Source organism: Alligator sinensis, unplaced genomic scaffold, assembly GCF_000455745.1.
Source record: "Alligator sinensis unplaced genomic scaffold, ASM45574v1 scaffold596_1, whole genome shotgun sequence".
Lineage (NCBI taxonomy): Eukaryota > Metazoa > Chordata > Crocodylia > Alligatoridae > Alligator > Alligator sinensis.
In genome coordinates, this window is record NW_005841967.1 from 2,355,003 (window position 1) to 2,374,789 (window position 19,787).

The 19,787-nt window shown below is 42.7% G+C and overlaps 1 protein-coding gene across 10 annotated transcripts in view; it reads left to right on the plus strand.

The window, feature by feature from the left end:
* Positions 1–19,787, plus strand: part of DOCK10 (dedicator of cytokinesis 10) — a 194,024-nt gene that overhangs the window by 102,891 nt on the left and 71,346 nt on the right. For all 10 annotated transcript variants that reach the window (XM_025200420.1, XM_014518563.2, XM_025200424.1 and 7 more), the window contains exons 15-21: positions 7,016–7,138; positions 9,371–9,450; positions 11,342–11,529; positions 12,441–12,506; positions 14,426–14,518; positions 19,119–19,242; positions 19,448–19,569. In XM_025200420.1, coding sequence (XP_025056205.1) covers positions 7,016–7,138; positions 9,371–9,450; positions 11,342–11,529; positions 12,441–12,506; positions 14,426–14,518; positions 19,119–19,242; positions 19,448–19,569 — 796 coding nt within the window. The remainder of the gene's footprint in view (positions 1–7,015; positions 7,139–9,370; positions 9,451–11,341; positions 11,530–12,440; positions 12,507–14,425; positions 14,519–19,118; positions 19,243–19,447; positions 19,570–19,787) is intronic.

Sequence of the window (19,787 nt, forward strand, 5' to 3'; positions counted from 1 at the left end):
GGCTGATGTCTGGTGGTGCTGGCAAGACTGTCAGGAAAGATAAAGTATACCTAGATAAGAAGGTAAGGATATGTTCTGGTTTATTTTTTCTGCCTCCAAATCTATAGTCAGTTTTGTTTGTGTTATTTTTTTTATCATATGTAATAAACCTTTTCGTTGACTGCCTTCAGAAAGGGTGATTTCAAGCCTAGTGATATTCCAGGCTGGAGAAAGGGACATAACAAATTTGTCCATAATTCAATGGGATGGCTCTCTGGGACTGGCAGAAATTTCTTCTCAGCAGCTGCAGAGTCTGATATAAGAGAGTGGAGCTGAGGCTTGCTGGTGTATGGAGCAATCCCAATGCGATCTTAGTCTGTTCCTTGGGGCAAGTAGCAGCACAGTGGGAAGAAATCTGGGGCTCTAGGGGCCCCTGTGGTTGGGTTTGTGACAGAGGTTTTCCTTTATTTGGTGGCTATGAACAATAGCAACAATTTACTTTCTGTTGTTTTCCTTCCCTTGCTCCCCCTCCTTCTTTTCCTAATCATCTTCTGTGCAGTTCTTTGCTATAATCCATTTCCTTCTGTTTCACTTTCTGATCTCTTCCTCTGAATTTTTACTTCTCTCCTTTTTCACTTGACATCTGTCTCTTTCTGAGATTCCTTCCGCCATTGTGGCTTCCTTCCTTTATTTTCCCTTTTACATTCCTCTCCTCCTTTTTATTATTGTTATTCTTTTATCTTACCTGTTTTGTTCCAGTCTCCGCTTCTTCTCTTGCTGTTACTATTCTCAGCTGCTTACTGTCATGTGGTATGAGAGCATGACTCCCTAAGGCCCTGCAGTTTCTCAGTAACACATCCCCATTGTATTTATAGTACATGTACAAAGTAGGGAATGGAAGCCTGTCAATGATGGGTTGTCCACTATCAAAATGATCAGGAGCAGTACTCCCTAGCACACACAAAGCTGCCTTGTTAAGAGGCTGTTCTTCATAATAAATATTGCATATGACGTGTCTGTTTAGTGGTTTCTCCCATCTGATTAAAAGGACACTGTCGGGGTAGATCCAGAGAGGGTGCAGTGGCACAGACTCACCCCTGCCTTTGGTCAAAGCTGCTGCAGGAACAGCAGCCTGGCACTTTCTTTAAGTCCCTAAACTGGGTAAAAATTTACCCTTGGCCTTCCCTCTCCTTGCTCAGCAGAACCTCCCCTATCTCTCCTGCCCAATGCTGATGTTGTCCAGAGCCACTTCTACCCCTCCAGTCAGGCTCCATGGGGAGCCGGGCTCAGGTAGGGACAGCAACACTGCAGACAGTTTCTTCCTCCCTGCCAGGTCCCCACCCCTCCACCCCCCACTATGCTACTTGCGAACATGCCTGCTGCTGTCCCTGGCTAAGCCTACCTTCATGTGCAGCCCATCTGGAGTGGGGCAGGAGTATCTCTGGAACCTCCCCCCCCACCATCATCTAGGGATACTAAAGACAACAACAGTGCCAGGTGGGGACGACGAGTAATTGGGAGGTAGGCAAAGGACATGCTGCTGAGAATGGAGGGGAATGGAGTGGGGAAGAAAAATTCTTAACTGATTTGAAGGACTTAAAAAAGACCCCAGCAGCTGCTACCATGGTATGGTCTGCCCACTTCAGCGGGAGTGGGTATGGGTGCACTCACCCCTGTAAAAAACTAGTTGCTGCCCACAGGCACTGTCAACACCCCAGGGGCATATGAAGCCTATGATTCTATAGGCCAGTAGATTGTGGTTCTGAAGAAGTGGTGAGGGAACCACAAAAGAATAACAAAGCATGGCCATTAGAAGTGCTAGTTTATTTTTTATTCCCATATATTTTGGTTGATCATCAATAAGGAAAGGTCAGTAAGGAAAGGCTAAAGTTTTACATGTTCAAAAGAAAGGCAAATAATTTATTCTGATACTGTACCTAGTTCAAGGATTCTCATAAATATTTATCAGCTAAAGGGCTATTCATCAAAATGATATGAATAAGTATCTGTGGATTTTGCAGAGCAGTTTCAGAATGTAATGGAAGGCAGATGCAGGCTAGGAACCAAACCTAGTCTCTTTTTTCTTTTTAAATTAACTCTGACCAGCCTCATGCATACTTGCTGCTGCACTGTTCTTTATCTCTCTCAGTGCTATAAAAAGGTTAAGATTGTGTATTGGTTAAGTATACTAGCCTAGGATCAGATACCGGTTGATCACTGAAGCATAAGCGGAAGGAAGATCAAGAAACCTTCCTTTCCCATTCATCCATCCACCCATCCGTGTGTCTTATTTAAAACTATAAATAAGTCTTTCTTCTTTCCCAGCTTTCCCTTAGCCAGGTTTTACTTTGCATTAGTATAACTGCATGTAGTAACCCTCTCCCCACTCCAAGATTGAAGAGGGGAAGACGGAGATCAGCTAGCCAGAGGGCAGCATGTGCCGTAACTGAACTGCACAAGTTCATCAATAGCTTAGAAAAATATGGTGCATCACTCAAGATTCTTGAAAAATATGGTTCATCACTCAAGGCAACTCTGCACTAACCCCATCTGGACCAGAACCTAACTTGCATGAATGAATCTTTCATTAGTGTTCCTGTGAAATGATAAAAACCCTACACTTTTCTTGACTCAGATAGAATTTGAAGTCTCACAGCTCCCTTAGGCTAAGTACAGACATTTGGGGAGGTTAAATCAGGTTCAAAATTGCTGCCTGACTTAAATTTAGCTCATCCTGGTGCCAACTTTACACTTACAGACTCAATCTCAGTGACCAGCATTCAGTCTAAACCTGTAACTGTACAGAAGTTCCATGCACATGAACTGGTCTAAAAATTGCAGAACACAGTTTAAGATAAACCTGGATCTATATAGTGTCAAACTTACTTGATCATAAATATCGTCACTTGATACATAGAACTTCTGTATGCTTTCCCTGTGGAGCCCCGAGACTGGGAAAACCCAGCCACTGTCCCTGCCCTGGAGCTGCTCTTTTCACCCTTCCCCTACACTGGGCTATTTTTGCACATGCCCCACTCCCAACCAGCTAGCCCTCTCAACCTCCATTCCACAAGCCGTTCAGCATGCAACTGCTTTTATCAGCGTTCGCTGCTGTTGAAGCTGAGCAAGTATATCCTGGTAGGGAGGAGGGGCAGGATGGAAGGAGGTGTAGGTTCATTGGGGAGAATCCCACCCTACCCATGGGTCACGCCAGCCCCACGCACCCCACCTGCAGGTCACACTTACCTCTACACCTCATTGGTCACACCTCCCCCCATTCCCCAGCAGACACCCAGCCCCTCTGCTAGCCCCTGCCATCCTGACTTACCTGATATCAGGCATCCTTTTTAAATCAATTTAACATCCCCCTAATGCACCCAAATGTCTATACTTAGTCTTAAGGATCAGGTCCATAGCTAGCAAAATTGGAGAATAGACCCCTACATTCTGTTGTGTTTCTGCTTTTATCTTTTTAACAGGGATCTTTCTCAGGGCCGGTCTATCAGTGGCCCGCCCACCTGTTTCTAGGCTAGCTGCCCACCTCCTCGCCTGCCATGCCTTGATATATAATTATGATCTTAATTAGGTGGGAGGCTGCCCATTTCTTGCCCCGATGCCAGGGGGCACTATCTGCAGCTCTGTTCCTCCCCTACAGAACAGCCCAAGCCTCGCAGATGGCATCCACAGTTCGTAGAGCATTACCCACCCCACACTGGGCCCCAAAATCCTTCAATCCAGACCCCAGCTAGATCTCTCCAATCAGGCAGCCTACTCCACCCTCATTATGGGCTGCCTTGCTCCCTGAACTCTTCCCCCTCTCAGGTGTGGCCCCCACCCCCCACCCCCGGGACCTTTGGCCACACAGGCCCTGGCCTCACCTCCAAGGCCAGTCAGAAACCCCAGGCCCTTTGCTCTGGACATCCCTCACAGTGGGCCCCTGGCCCTTTTGACCCTTCCAGTCCTGGCCACAGCATTGACCAGTCAAGGGTGTTTCAAGTGAGGCCTCTGAGCCTCTAGCTCACTCTCTATCCTGGGTCCACCTTCTTGGCCCTACTATGGTGTAACCTGACCGGTTGTGGGCTCTGGGGTTATTAAGGCACCCCGACCTACCTTTCATCAGGGTGGTAACTGGTATTTCCTGGGGGCTCCCGTGCCACTGGGAGCCCTACCAGGCCACCCATCCCCAGCAGGGTGCAGTTTTAGGTCATGCCCAGGACCAGGAGCCTCCAAGCCATCCCCTTAAACTCCTACCCTTACCTCCAGGGATGTTGCATACAGCCTTGCAGCCAGCAGCAAACTGCTCTGTTTATACAGGCGGCCAGAGATCTAAAATGGCTGGTGCCAACAAGCACTTGCTCAGCTCTTAAAGTGGCAGGGACCAACAGTGCCCTGCCACAATCCTATAATAAAAATTGGCATCTCTTTTTAAAAAATCATATGATTTTGAATTTAAAATGTTATTGTGGACTCTGCAAGTGTGGAATAAAGTACAGAGAACCTGATTAGATGCATAATACTCCAGCAGGTTTAAATGCTGCAAGCCTTTCTGAGGCTCATGCTTGTGATTAATGCAGTATGTTTATACAGAAAAAAAGTAGAAATAATATTAATTTGCATTTGGAAAATATATTTCAGCACAGTAGGATCCATATGTAGTCATATGCTATGTTCAGCACATGCATAAACTCATGGACATTGGTGAAATTGCACCAGAGATGTATTGGATTCATAACGTGGAATTCTATTCTCACTTATACTAATAAAAATCCTTTGCCATTAAAGTGATCTTGCACTCATACTAGTAGGACCAAAAGCAAAATTTAGCCCATTAAAATCTATCTCTACTTGCATAACTTGAAAATAGAAATTTGCAGAGGGCACACATGACATCATAGAAAAGGTAGGATGACTATGATAAATTGCAAAAAGCTGAAGCTAAAAATGTGTTTGCTATTTATTTAATTTCTGGCACTAGCTACACTTCTATTTTATTGTGGAAATATCCCCTTTAAAGCAGCTACAGATTGCTACGGTGTGATTTTATGTCTTCATTCACTCAGCCAAAATCTGACAACTGTGTATGTGCTATGCAGGCTATTGGAACTTTAATTATTTTATGTAAAAACCAAATTGTGTGTCCTTCAGTGTGATGACTCAGGATTTCTTGATGATATCTTCCTGGAGTCAGTCTCACTTGGTGTTCTGTCAGCTCTCACAGACATAATTACAGTTGCATTAGAATTACAATGTGCCAAATCAATCTTCCATTCTCATTTTCCTACAAGAGCTACCCAGATTTATAAATATATGTCTAGTCTTCAGGTAGAATATGGGGAAACTTTACTCAGATTAATTTTTACGCATTTCTTGTGCTTACAACCTTCTCTACCCACACAAATTACTTATTAGAGAGCCTAATATTTTAATATTTTAGGAGTTTACGAGGTTCTGGGCCAGATTCTCAGCTTGTGTAAATTGGCAGGGCTGTACTGAAGTTAGTGAAGCTTTACTGATTTATGTTGGCTGTGGTTCTGGCCCTGCTTCTCTAACCAGTTGCTTATTTTGCTCTTTAGATGGGCCTTAATAAATCTGTGAAGTGAGAAGATCATTAGGTGGCTTTTTTGCTTGCCAGATCCTATTGGTATCTCTTTTACTAGGGCTTAAATGAAAGCTGAAGACTTGCTTGTGGAGTAGTTAATTTACAGAATTGTAATGCTCTGGTGATAAAAACATTTCACAGAGCAGATTTAGGTTACATCTCTGAGTTTTATAAAAGTTAACCTTATAAAAAGTTATGGAAAATGTAATATTGTCCCCTCCATTTCATTTAGCTAAAATTCGACACTGTACATTCATTCTTATCAGATACTTCTTCCAGCAGTTTACTTCACTATTTGGTATCTGGCAACATTTCCTGTTGGCACCTATTCTTTTTTACTGGCAGTAGAATAGAGAAGTAAATTGAGAAGAACAATCGGCCAAATGATTCATAGAACAGCACTTTGTTTCAAAACATTTTACTTTCATTAAGCAATCTTTCCTCATACTCCAGTCGAATCCAGGTTTCTTTGATTTGGATGACTTATAAATCCCCAAAACTAATGTGCCTAATTCCAGGGGAAATTCAAAGGACACAATAATGTCTTAATTAAACCCTGCAAGTGGCAGCAAACAGAAGTGGAAACAGCCAAGACTGATTTCCTGTGCATCCAAAAGCTGATATTTGTTACTCTTAATCTTTTTGTTTGTTTGTTTGTTGGAGTTTTTTGTTTGTTTTTGGTTGGGGGGGGGGGTTACACTTCATTTCCTCTCTTTTGGGTTGGTATTTTATTGATATAATCAAAAGTTTATTAATGATTTACAAACTTGCAGAAAGACAAGTCAATTCTGGGTAAGTCTCCCTTATTCTTTTAGAAGGATGCAAAGAAGACATCAAATGTTGGAAATTCTAGCCCAAGATCCTTGCCATAATCAACTTTCATTTTAAGAGCCCAGTCCTGCAAAAGTTTTATCCACCTTAATGAGTGAAAGCTGGACCTAGATAAATTCAGAGTAGAACTCAGGTGCATTTTGTATATTTGTATAGTGTAATTACTTATTGAAACAATTTTCCTAGGGGTTTGGTGAATTCTCCATTGCATCCTTTAAATCAAGATTGGACAACTTTGTAAAAGAAGGAAGTTACAGTCTTGATCTATCAATGACACAGGATAATTCTTACAGTGATGGTCAGACTAAGTGATCTTAAGCATGCATTCGGGCATTAAAATCTATGAAATCTAATCTTTGCATAATGGGCAATCCTATTGAAATCAGTAGAGCAACTCAAATTAAACAGAATTAAATGTATGTAAAAGTCTTTGCAGGACTAAATATATAAATAAATCATAGCCACCTCTCCAACTCTGATCACTTACAATCACCATGTTTGCTTCAAAGGGATTTGAACTACATTATCCCAAGTAAATGATTATCTATGTGAACTTAATATTCAAAATACTTGGATGTCATCAAATATTATTATTTTTCTTTGCAGACCTGTGTTTAAGGATAATCAGGGAAATGTTGACAGAGACTCCCGATTCTCACCTTTGTTCAGGCAGGAAAGTAGTAAGATTTCAACTGAAGACTTGATTAAACTAATAGCAGAATATAAAAGGTAAGGAAAAATTGCTTTGGTTATGGATTGATAGAGACATAAAATAGTGTGTAATACCGTGTAAAATATTTTGCCATAATTTCACTCTTCACTTTGTGCAGCATGACTAGCCATGTAAAATGAGTGTTTTTCACATTTACCTATTATTGATCAATGAGTGATGTTGGCTGATTGTAACCCTGGGCCTGCTCGGGTCCCATCTACCAATGGCCACACCCACCTGTTCTGGACCAACTACCCACCTTCCCACCTGCCACACCTTGTTGTTAATTAATTAATGATCTTAATTAGGTGGGAGACTGCCCATTACTTGCCCCGATGCCAGGGGGTGCTATCTGCGGCTCCGTACCTCCCCTACACCATAGCCCATGCCTCGCAGATGGCATCCACAGATGTTAGTCTCACTGGCCCCACACTGGACCCCAGAATCCTCCAATCAGAACCACTCTAAGATCCTTCTATTCAGGCAGCCTACCCTGCCCTCATTCAGGGCCGCTTAGCTCCCTGAACCGTTTCCCCTCTCGAGCATGGTCCCCCCCGGGACCTTTGGCCACACAGGCCCTGGCCTCACCTCCAAGGCCAGTCGGGATTCCAGGCCCTCAGCTCTGGGCATCCCTCGTGGCGGGCCCCTGGCCCTTTTGACCAGTCTGGTCCTCACCCCAGCATTGACCAGTCGAGGATACTCTATGTCAGGCCTCTGAGCCTCTAGCCCCACTCTCTCGGGTCTGCCCTCTGGACCCTACTAGCGAGTGACCCACCCGGTTGTGGGAGCTGGCATTAAGGCACCCCAACCCACCTTTCACTGGGGTGGTAACTGGCCTGGCATTTCCTGGGGGCTCCCGTGCCACTGAGAGCTTCACCAGGCCACCCACTCCTGGCAGGGTACATTTTTAGGTCATGCTGAGGACCAGGAGCCTCCTAGCCATTCCCTACAGCTCCTCCTCCCTTACCTCCAGGTGATACATGAAGCCTCACAGCCAAGGAGCTGGTCTATTTATATAGGCAGCCAGGGATCTAAAATGGCTGCTGCAATCAAGTACCTGCTGGCTGCTTGGCTCAGATCTTAAAGTGGCAGGCACCAACAGTGCCCTGTCACACTGATCTTGCCAGGGAAATTGGGAAGGCCTTTTACATAATAAACATTATACCAACTTTAAGATAGTTAGATTCTATTAGCAGAGATACAAATGAAGAAGCAAAAGAGAAAACCTTGTGAGAAAAGGGGAAATATATATAAAAATGGTCCTTTAATGGTGCTCCCTCTCCAGTTATTTTTTCTAATATGAATCTCCATAGCAAACCATGCAGTGTATAGTGGCAGCCTCCACTTCTGTCTAATATTTGCCAATATGTGGATTTTTAGTTATTTGTCAAGTGTAAATACATAGTCAAGTGTAAACAAGCATTAATTACACTGAAGTTAGTGTTTACACCAGTGTAAGTGATGGGCAAATCAGGACCAGAATCTCTTCCAAATCCTCCCATTCTAAAAATAGTCTATAACTAATCACTTGATTAAGCATTTATATTCTACTTATATGCAATCATTTTAGAAACTGATCCAGTGCCCAGTGAAGTCACTGCCATATCCTCTATGGGCCGTGGGTCAGGGTCTTAATTTATTGCCCTCATGTCACAAGTGGTGGGCTGTGAACTGCGTCAACATTCCCAGTGTGCTCTGTATAAGGTTAGTCTTTGATAAGTCATCTTATCTGAAGCATCTCCATTTTTAAGAAAAGAACAAATCAGCTTCAGGTTTCTCGCAGTTTTCAGGGCATCATGCAGACTATCTCAGTTGCCTCTCCACATGGCTCCTAGTGGATGTTTTTCCTGAATGAGCCATGATCCTTTGATCTCCCCATAAATCTGTGCTCCCAAAATTCCCTTTAAAGGACCATTTGTTTTAAAAAGTAGGTAATGGTTTTAGATCCATAACTTTTGGCTATGGGGATGACAAAGAGAATCTGGTCTGAAGGAGGAATGTTAAACTATTTGAAGTATTTCTCAAGGTGTTACTGATTTCATATCAATTACCCCGTTATAATCTGAGCAGGAGAAAAATGTCATTGTGTTTCTTATACAATTGAGTATCTCTATTTAATATAATGTTTTACTGCATAATCTATTTCATTATATAAACTCTTGGCTACATTTCATTTTATCTTGATCTCACAAGTTACGTGCAATGACCCCATGTGCTAACTTCCTCAAAATGTTTCATTTCTGTTGCAGAGCAGAGAAGATCAGCAAAATACAGACGATACCTGGCAGTCTAGACATTGCAGTAGATTGTGTCCCTTTGGAACACCCAAGTATGATTACATTTTATAATTATTCAGAGTTTGTAAAATTTAAGCCTAAATTACTGCTGCCAACCTCCCTGATACCTGTGGGAGCTGAGGACACTTAGTTGCTTTCAGGGTAGAATCATAAAAAAATGGTGTTGGAAGGGACTGCAGAAGGTCATTTAATCCAACCCCCTGCTCAAAGCAGAACCATCCCCAACTAGATCATTCTAGCCAGGGCTTTGTAGAATTGGGCCTTAAAAACCTCCAAGGATGGAGATTCTACCACCTCTCTAGGTAACCCGTTCCAATGCTTCACTGCCCTCCTAGTGAGAAAGTTTTCCCTAATATTCAACCTAATCCTCCCTTGCTGCAATTTGAGGCCATTGCTTCTTGTTCTGCCATCTGCCACCACTGACAACACTCTAGCTCTATCCTCTTTGGAACCAACCTTCATGTAGTTAAACCTACCCCTCATGTTATCAAATCCCCCCTCAGTCTTCTCTTCTGCAGGCTAAATAAGCCCAGTTCCCTCAGCCTCTCCTCAAAAGTTATGTGCCACAGCCCCCTAATCATTATCATTGCCCTCTGCTGGACTCACTCCAATTTGTCAACATCCTTTCTATAGTGTTGGACCCAAAACTGGACACAGTACTACAGATGTGGCCTCACCAGTGCAGAATAGAGTGGAATAATTACTTCCCTTGATCTGCTGGCAACGCTTCTATTAATGCAGCCCAGTATGCTGTTAGCCTTCTTGGCAACAAGGGCACACTGCTGACTTATATCCAGATTATTGTCCACTGTAACCCCCAGGTCCTTTTCTGATGAGCTGCTGCTGAGCCAGTTGGTTCCAAGTCTGTATCAGTGCATAGGATTCTTCCATCCTATGTGCAGGACTTTGTACTTGTCCTTGTTGAACCTTATGAGATTTCTTTTGGCCCAATCCTCCACTTTGTAGAGGTCATTTTGAATCCTAGCCTTAACTTCCGGTGTATCTACTACACTGGCCAGCTTGGTGTCATCCACAAACTTGCTTAGAATGCAATCCATCCCATCTTCCAGATCATTAATGAAGATATTGAACAAAAACAGCCCCAGGACTGACCCCTGGGACAGTCTAGGATAAAGAGCTATATCAGTGCATGTTTTTGTTAAGATTGAGTCCTGTGAAGAGGTCTGAGTTTTCCTAAGTGGGGCACTTGTATGGAAGTGAGGAATTAAATTAAGAGCTGGTGATGCCATTCAGCTTCAGTCATTGGAATACAGAGTTATTTGGGTATAAGAAGGGCAACTGGATATCCAAATCTGAATCGAATAGGGCCCACTTCGCACACCCCTAATCAATACTTCTAGAATCAGTGTCCTTGACTGCCTACAGTTAGCATACTTTAGATATGCATTTACTCTGTTCTTTGTTGACAGGATATTTTTATTCATTAGCTATCTATTGAACTGAATTCAGATGCCCTGATTCTGTCACACATTAAATCTAGTTCAAATACCTATTGCTTCATCTCATTTGTTGCCTTTTAGATAGCAGCTCAATGTAAAAATTCACGAAAAATTGGAATACAAAGAGTTGTTATTTCCTCTAGAAACAATATCTTGTCATCTGTTAATGACATTTTAGTTATGTTTAGAATGATAATTTTGTTGAAATTATAAGTGTTGATAACATTACTATATTTTGTCTTGGATAATGTAAATTTAAAATCTTTTCAGTGCTATGTTATTAAAGTTAGGTAGAGGAATTTACTTAAATATAAATCACAGGGATTACTGTAGATCTACATAGATGAAAAGGGGGTTGAAACTAATGTGGTCCTTCGCATGTAGATAATTCATAGTAAATGCTTATTTTTAGTGTTTTAAAAGAACATAAAATGTGACAACTTCATTTTCTGTTCTTTTCAAGATTGTGTAACATCATCTTTTATTCCAATCAAGCCATTTAATGATATAAAGGAGCATCAACCTACAGTGGAAGTGGAGGAATTTGTACAAGAATCAACAAAATATTCTCGGCCTTATAGGGTGTATAAGAACCAAATATACATCTATCCAAAACATCTCAAGTATGATAGCCAAAAATGCTTCAGTAAGGTACAGTAAGCAATATTTTAAGGACTTGATTCAATATGATTAATAGTGTTGAATATTTGCTTACTCCATGAATAGTCTCACCAAAATCAATAAGACCACTCAAGGTAGCTGAAAACTGCTGAATTAACTTCTTCTCTTTTTTGCCTCTTTATATGGAATCTTGAAACACAGAAAGAATTCCCTGGAAGTTATTTTAGATATTAAAGAAAACTTTTAGGCCCAGGGTCAGCAACCTAATGCCTACAGGCCAGTTCTGGCCTGCAGAACCACTGGATCCAGCCCCTGGAGCTGGGGCCTCAGCAGCAGCAGGTTTATCTATTCCATGGCACACAGCAGCTGGGCAGCAGGGAGCTTTTCTGGGCCACACTGCAGCTGGGCAATGGAGAGAAGTGGAAACGGAGAAGCAGCAGCAGTGGGTGGGTCCTAGCACTGGCTCACCTGTGACCCAAACTAATCCATTCCAATCTGCTGCTGAAAAATGTTGCTGACTGCTGTTTTAGGCTACCAGGACAGTTCAAAGACTAGGTATTATCATAATAGCTATTTTGTCCTCTAAGGACATACATTTTAATTACATACATAAATTAAATGAAACTGGAGAAGTATTTTGCATATTAATTTTGACTGAATATCAATTAAAGACCAGATGGGGCTATACAGTGGCCATTTTACACTCTGCTTCTGTCCAGTGCAGTTAATGCCCAATTTTAAACCTGCAAGGTCTTCTTTTCACATTTTTTTTATTTTCTATGGTTTCTCTGGGAGGTAACGATTCTTAGAAGTTGGCTTGCTGTCCACAGGATGTTCTACAGATTTTGAACACAGTCTATTATATTTAAACTATTTCTGATTATCTTTAAACTCATGAGCTGACGATTTCTGTCTGAATGTCTAATTCATTACTATTGCAGGCAAGGAATATAACAGTGTGTATTGAGTTTAAGAGTTCAGATGAAGAAGGAGCCAGGCCACTGAAGGTAAGCAAAATCAAAGCTCATCCGAGAGCAATGTATTGAAAGAGAGTGTGTGTGTTTATGTATGTGTGTGTGTGTGTGTGTGTGTGTGTGTGTGTATATATATATATATATATATATATATATATATATAAAACCCAGCAGTTAAGGTATTGTAATCTGATACATTTAAAGAATGAATATTGAAATATAGTCTTTTACATGTTCACAATGATCCTTTTTAATACCAGATATTGACCGTAGCACCTGAATAAGGGCCTTGTTACACGTTAGTTTTGGTCAGCTCTTGCCGCTCTTAACTTCTGGATTGTCTACATATTAACACCTTTAAGTGGTTTAAAGCACCTGTTATGCAGCTCAAAGTTATGCCACTCCAGGATAGGATTATCTCTTGATCCACTGTAACTGAGCACCTGTTCCATTAAGGTGTGGCCATTCCCCACAGATGTGCTGCTCAAATTGAAAGTGTGACTACAAGTTAGCACTAAACTGATCAACATTTGTGTGGCTCACAGCATAACATGTAAAAAGGCCCATGCCAGTTCTGCAGTGTTAGTTTCCTGACTGGAGAAAATTAAAAACCTTGGAAAATATTAATATTTTTAAGAAAGAAGGCAGTGCCATTAGAACTGATAGGTGAGACTTAAAATTTCATGCCATGCTTAATTTATAACTTTATAGGGCATGGGGACAGAGAGAGCCAGGAGCATATATATTAACAGTGCAAAGCTGGGTTTTCAAACTTCAGTGATGAAAATCCCACACCTAAAGCCAAGTTTATTTCCTGTTTATGACATATTCAGATTCTCAACCAGTAAAAGTTACCATAGGTACATAGTTGATGACAGTGGGACTGTGCTAATTTATGCCTGCCATAGAAGTTGCACGGCTTGATCCAATGTCCACGGAAGATAATAGGAGCCTCTCTGTTGTTTTGAATCAGGAGTTTAGGCATCTAAATTAAGAATTTCCTTACAGTCAAGGGTAGGATGGGTAACTTCTGGCCTACAAAGCCATTTTATCTGGCCTGGGACCCAAACTAGGTTGTTTTGGCCTGCTCTTGTTAACCATTTTTGACCTCTGGACTGGGGCAGGGGTGCTCAACCCCTGGCCTGAAAGCTGGATCCAGCCCACCGTGTTGTGCCATCTGGCCTGTGGAGTTCCCAGTGAGTCCGGAAATTTAGTGGCAAGCAAGTGGTATCACGGTTCCCAAATTTCTAGACACATGGGGAGCCCTGAACCCTTTCTGCTGCATGAGTCGCCCAATCCCAGCACACAAGGCCAGGTGGCAGTGCCACCAGGCCCTAGGGCCCAATCCCAACATACAAGGGATGGGTGGAGCCAGTACCAGGCACTTGGGTCCAATTCTGGTACACTGGGGCAGTGCCAGGCTCCTGGGGCCCATCCCAATGGGAGGGGGCAGTACCAGGCCCCACTACCCAATCCTGGCACCAGGCTCTCTCTAGCCCACTGGCTGGCCCTATACCATTCATTAGCATGACTGTGGTACTTTAATAAGAACATCAGCATTAGGTTTCCAAAGTCAGCCTGTAGTAGACAGAGTTGTTTAGCTCAGCAGGGCACAAGACTTCAAAGAACCTCAGGTTTCTTTTCAACTATGCAGTTTACCATAGATAGACTGTCTGCTTGTTACCTTTGCACATCATTTTCCCCATCAGTAAAATAGAGTTGTTGACAATCAGTAATCAAGAATCTTTGGCCTATCTCCTGCCAATTCTGGCAGGTGGTTGTTATTGTTTTCGTCATGCCTAGAAATCTCTTCAAAGGACTGAGGCTGCACTGTGCATCTAAGGAAAAGTCATTTTTAGAGAATTTTTTTCTTTCAAACTATAGCTGAAAATTAGTTATTAGTATTATCAGCAAACCTCAACAATTGAATTGAAGTCTGATTTTATTAACAGTGTATTTATGGGAAACCTGGAGGGCCGTTATTTACAAGAGCAGCCTATACCGCCGTGCTGCATCATTCACAGAATCCTGATTTCTATGATGAGGTCAGTATACTCTTTCACTGATTAGAAGCTGTTTCTCTGGCAACACATATTTACTTGAGATATAAAACAAAAATTGCTAGGGTTCTAAATGTTCATATATGCAAGTGAGTGTACATTGCATTAGCTAGAGAGATTTTGCATGCAGGATAATAGAAAATGTCACTATTTCTTTCAGCACATTTTAGAGGATGGTCCTTCTAAATTATTTTGTATGTTGTTGTAGTATTTGATTATTATTAATAAACAATCCTGTGCTCTAACATGTGTGCATGCACTGATGGCTAGGATCTGTATTTTGCTCTAGAACATGTTTTCAGTATATTATTCTTTCTATGATGCAGAGCATAAAGTGGAAAAGGCCCTCCATATCATGTAAGTCCCAAAATGGGATCCCTTTATGTATCCAGGGGCCTGAATGCAGCACGTAAGCAGTGTGCAGTGGCTGTAGCTAGTACTTCAGCTTCTGAGGGGATGTGGGTTTAGAATGGATCTCTCATCCTGCCCCCAGATTGATGAGGGCACTAGTAGTTGCTTCAGTTACCCACCTGATACATGTCTGCTTGATGAACATAGAACCTACCTTCATAGACTTTATACTGGTGATTGGAAGTTCACTCAGCTCAATCTATGTTGTTCCATAACTATGAAGGGAGAAATTCCCTCACATGCAGAGTATCCATTTAAACACCATTTACATACCTTAAGTGGAACTGAAAGGCTCAATTTTCAGAGGTTTTGATCACCCAGGGACTTCAAACTGAGTTTTGGGTGTTTAGCACTTCTGAAAATATGCTCAGTTGGTGCATAAGGCTTTGTATGTACACTCTGCCTTTGGCCGAGTTTCTTCTGACTTGAATTAAGTATTGAGTTAAGACCTCATGGGGCAGAGCACAATTGGGGTGGTAGCCACTTAGTATGGGCTGCAGCAGGCTGGAGAAGAGCCTGCATGGACGGCAGCTGGGAGACACCCCTGAGAAGTCATTTTAAGGGGGAAGGTGTGTGGCGGGGCAGCATCAGGGTGCTTGCCACTTAAGGGCTGTAGCAAGCTCTGAGTAAGCCTACTGTGTGAGCAGCAGGAAAAGCCTCCCTCAGGAACCACTTTAAGAGGGAAGGTGGATGGCAGAGTGCCTTTGGTGTCTGCCACTCCAAGGAGGAGAGCAGTCAGCAGACAGGTATAGGCCAGCCCTGATGAAGGGGGCATTTTAAGATCCTGGTTCTCAGGGCTGGGGCACCAGTTTGCTGCCAGCAGCCAAGGGAGCAACAACACCTGGTTTCACTGTTGCTCAAGGAACATATTGGAGGTAAGGGCAGGAGCTATGGGGATGGTAGGATGCTCCTAGTCTTGGGTATGACTGGAAACTGCACCCTGTCAGGGAAGGGTGGCCTGGTAGGACTGGCCATGGCGGGACAGTCTCCCAGAACTGCCAGACCAATATCTCAATGAAAGGCGAAGAGGGATGCCTTAAAACCCCAGCCCCCACCAGTCTGGTGGGTTATAACACCAGAGGGGAATAGAGCCAAGCATGCCCATGAGAGGGGCACCTGAGCTTATAGGGGTTTAAGACCCCATAGAGTAGTGGGGCCAAGCACGCCCATGGGAGGCACCTGAGCCTGTGGGGGCATAAGACCCTGGAGCCCCAGCAGAGGGGACAAGTGTGTTGAGCCCATAGAGTGGGGCATGAGTGTGTTGAGGTCCCAAGGAGGGGGTGAGTGTATGGAGCCCCAGAGAGAGGCGAGTAAGTTAATGGCCCTTGAGTAGGGGGCAGAGACGTCCAAGGTAAGGCGTCAGGCACCTGAGGCTGCATGTGGGCCTAAGGCCAAGTGAGGCAGCATAGAGAGGACCGTGAGTGAAAGGGGTGAGTCACTGGCCCCAATTAGGAGACCAGTGGGCTGGGTTACCCGGTGAGGGGCCAGAGGCAGGGTTAAACCAGTGTTTGGCTAATTGCCTGGCCACCATGCAGATGAGGGTCACAGGAGAGGCCCAAAAGGCTGCGCCAGGGCCGGCGAAGGAGTGAAGGGACAACTGGCCCCCGTGGCCGCTCAAGGAAGCAGGCTGGGGTGAATGAGGCCCAGTAAAGGGCAAGAGTGTGAGAGGCCTAGTGAGAGTTGGCAGGTGATAGAGGCCCCAGTTACAGCAGGGCTTTATGCATGAGGCCCAGAACAGGGCAGTATGACAGAGGCTCAACAATCTGCTGAGTTGGGCCCAGCCTCAAGCTGGAATATAGGATAACTCATGGGAGTCATCTGTGAGGCATGGGACATGATAAGGGAAGGTTAGAGTCATGTGTTTACCGCCTGTGAACAGCAGGGTGCTCAAACGGCAGCCTGCCACCTAATTAACATAATAACTAATTTACAACAAGGCGTGGCAGATGAGTAAGGCAGGTGGCTTGCCCAAAAACAGGTGGTGGGCTGGCACTGTGACTGGGGCTGGGAGTTTGCCCCTGTCACACCTCTACCTAACAGAGACTGATTTGGGTGGGTCAGGTGCACAGTATTGTCACTGATGAGCAATTAATTTTGTTCAATATCTAGAAGAAGTTATTATAAAATCTAAATACATTTTTGAAGCTTCATGTTTAAACAACCATTTCACTGCTATGATTTAAGTATGTGATATGTTTACTCTGATCTGATTTAATACCAGAGGTGTTTCAACAATTCTTAGCCCTTCCTTTAACTACATATTTAGTTTTGGTATATTACTGCTATCGTTCCTATTAGTTACCACAGTAACACAGGTAGCATATTCCAATAGTAAGTATCAACCGACCTTATCTTTGAACAGGTTACTGAACAAGAGACAGAGGCAGACAAGGTTGTGTCTCTTCACTCTAACTGGGAAGAAGAACTTCTTCCCAGTTAGAGTGGCCAGGGGCTGGAACGGGCTCCCAAGGGAGGTGGTGCTCTCCCCTACCCTGGGGGTCTTCAAGAGGAGGTTAGATGAGTATCTAGCTGGGGTCATCTAGACCCAGCACCCTTTCCTGTTTATGCAGGGGGTCGGACTTGATGATCTATTGAGGTCCCTTCCGACCCTAACATCTATGAATCTATGAATCTATAAGGTTCTTTGGATAGATGTGGTATCTATCTTTAATTAGACCAGCCAAATAGTTGGAAAACTTATTCTTTGCAAGATTTGGGGCACAAACACCCTTCTTCAGGCATAGGGAAAGTCTGTTGGTATTTGTGTGCTTTCCTGGGTAGACTAGAAGCCAAAATTCAAAATGCAGATCTGTGAAAATGCAAATATGTGGTAGTAAGGTTCAAAGGGAATGGGAAACACTAAGTATGAAAAGGTAGTTGGGGTGAAGTTCGTAGGCTCGTCTATGAAAGGTGTTTTGTAAATTCCCTTTGAGTATTAGAACTGACAGATTGGAGAGAGAGTGCTTTTCTCGTGAGAAATGTACACCTACAGATAATTGGGTATTTTTGTCTTTGGTAGATTTTTTGGTGTGCATTCATTCTGGTACTCAGTTCTTGTTTGGTTTCTCCTACATATTTTCCATCAGGGCATTTAGTACCCTTAATGAGATACATTACATCTCTGGAGGTGCAGCTGTAAGATGCAGAGATGCTGATGGTTCAGTTGTGGGGTGCAGTTATTGTGGGAGTGGTGATATGTTGGCAGGTTTTACATTTTTGTCCCAGCATGTTCTGGATCCGTTCAGTGTGTTTTCGGCCGTAGGAAGTTTGCTTCTGGTGATGAGCTTGGCAAGGTTCAGTGCTTTTTAAAGGCTAAGATGGGTGGTTCTAGAAATATCTCTTTATGAGTTGGGTCTTTTTCTAGTGTATGGGTTGTGAATGTTTGAGGATTTTCTGTGCAGATTCCTGGGAAGGATGGTATGTCATACCTAAAGGTGTGTGATCCATGAGGGTTTTCTTTTTGTACTGCAGCAATTCTTCACGTGGTACCTAGGTGGCTCTTTCAAAAGTACAATCTATCTCTCTGGAGAAGTGTCCTTGTTGGGTGAAAGCCCTTTTGAGATTTGCAAGGTGACAATCACAAGTATTCTCAGTGCAAATTTGGTGGTATAGGAGGGCTTGGTTGAATAAGAGAGAGCTTTTCTTCACTGGAGCTATTGGGTTTAAGACTCATCCGAGATCCTAAATAAAAGTTCTAAATGTTATATGATCCCTTATTCGCTTTCAAACTTTGCCAGAAAATCAATGATGATAAAGCAGCGTTAGGATTTTTTTTTAATATAAATGGTATTGAGATGACTCACTCTTGTTAATAGTTATAGAAAATGAGAGAATAGTTACAGTTAGTGCTGAGGTACCTAGTATTGAGGTGACTGTTTCTGAGCAGTCTGTTTGACAAAGGTCTCTCAGTTTTCAATTGTATCCCCTTTTCAGTAGAAACTCAGATACTCACTCAAAAGAATGAGAAGAAAAATTAGATTAAGGGAGAGTAATAAATAGTCGGTCACTCTAAATGATTTATTTAAAGGAATAGCTGTGACTTGGGTTGAACAGTTGCCAGTAAAAGCCAGTTTAATTAAAGTTCTGTGTAGAGAGATTTCTTCCTTGTAGCCCATCTCTGACTTCTGGTTCGATCAATTTAAACTAAAGAGAGGTGTAACATTTTACATTTCAGGTGAAAATTGAACTTCCCACCCAGCTCCATACGAAACACCACATTCTGTTTTCATTTTATCATGTTACCTGTGACATAAATGCAAAAGCTAATGCCAAAAAGAAAGAGGCTCTGGAAACACCAGGTACCTGCTGTAGACTTATTTTCAAATAATTCCTTGCTAATTTTGTTTGCATTAGATATATATAATTATAGAAATAATTATATATATATATACACAATGATATGTGTTCATCTAAGGTTTAAGGATTTAATAATTTCTATTTGTGGCTATTATTTACTCTGTTCTTGTGCTTTAAAGTGTCTTATTGATTTGCTTTTATGTGCAGTTGGATACGCGTGGCTTCCTTTATTGAAAGATGCCCAGTTAGCTTCTCAAGAACATAACATTCCAGTGGCAGCCAGTTTGCCTCCCAGTTACTTAAGCCTTCAAGATCCCGCAAGTGGAAAGGTATTAAGTAATATTTGCGTGTTCAATGGAATAGAAAGCTAGAAGTTGCATGAAGTTTAAAACAGTAGGACCACATTCTCATGTATACCTCTCTGGCAACATAAAGGGGGCTTGGTGTAAATAATAAACTGGCCCCTACTGTTTAGAGTCTTTACATGTTTATCTCTCATGAATTAAAGTAGTATACATAACACAAAGTCATGGGCTAAATTTTGCTG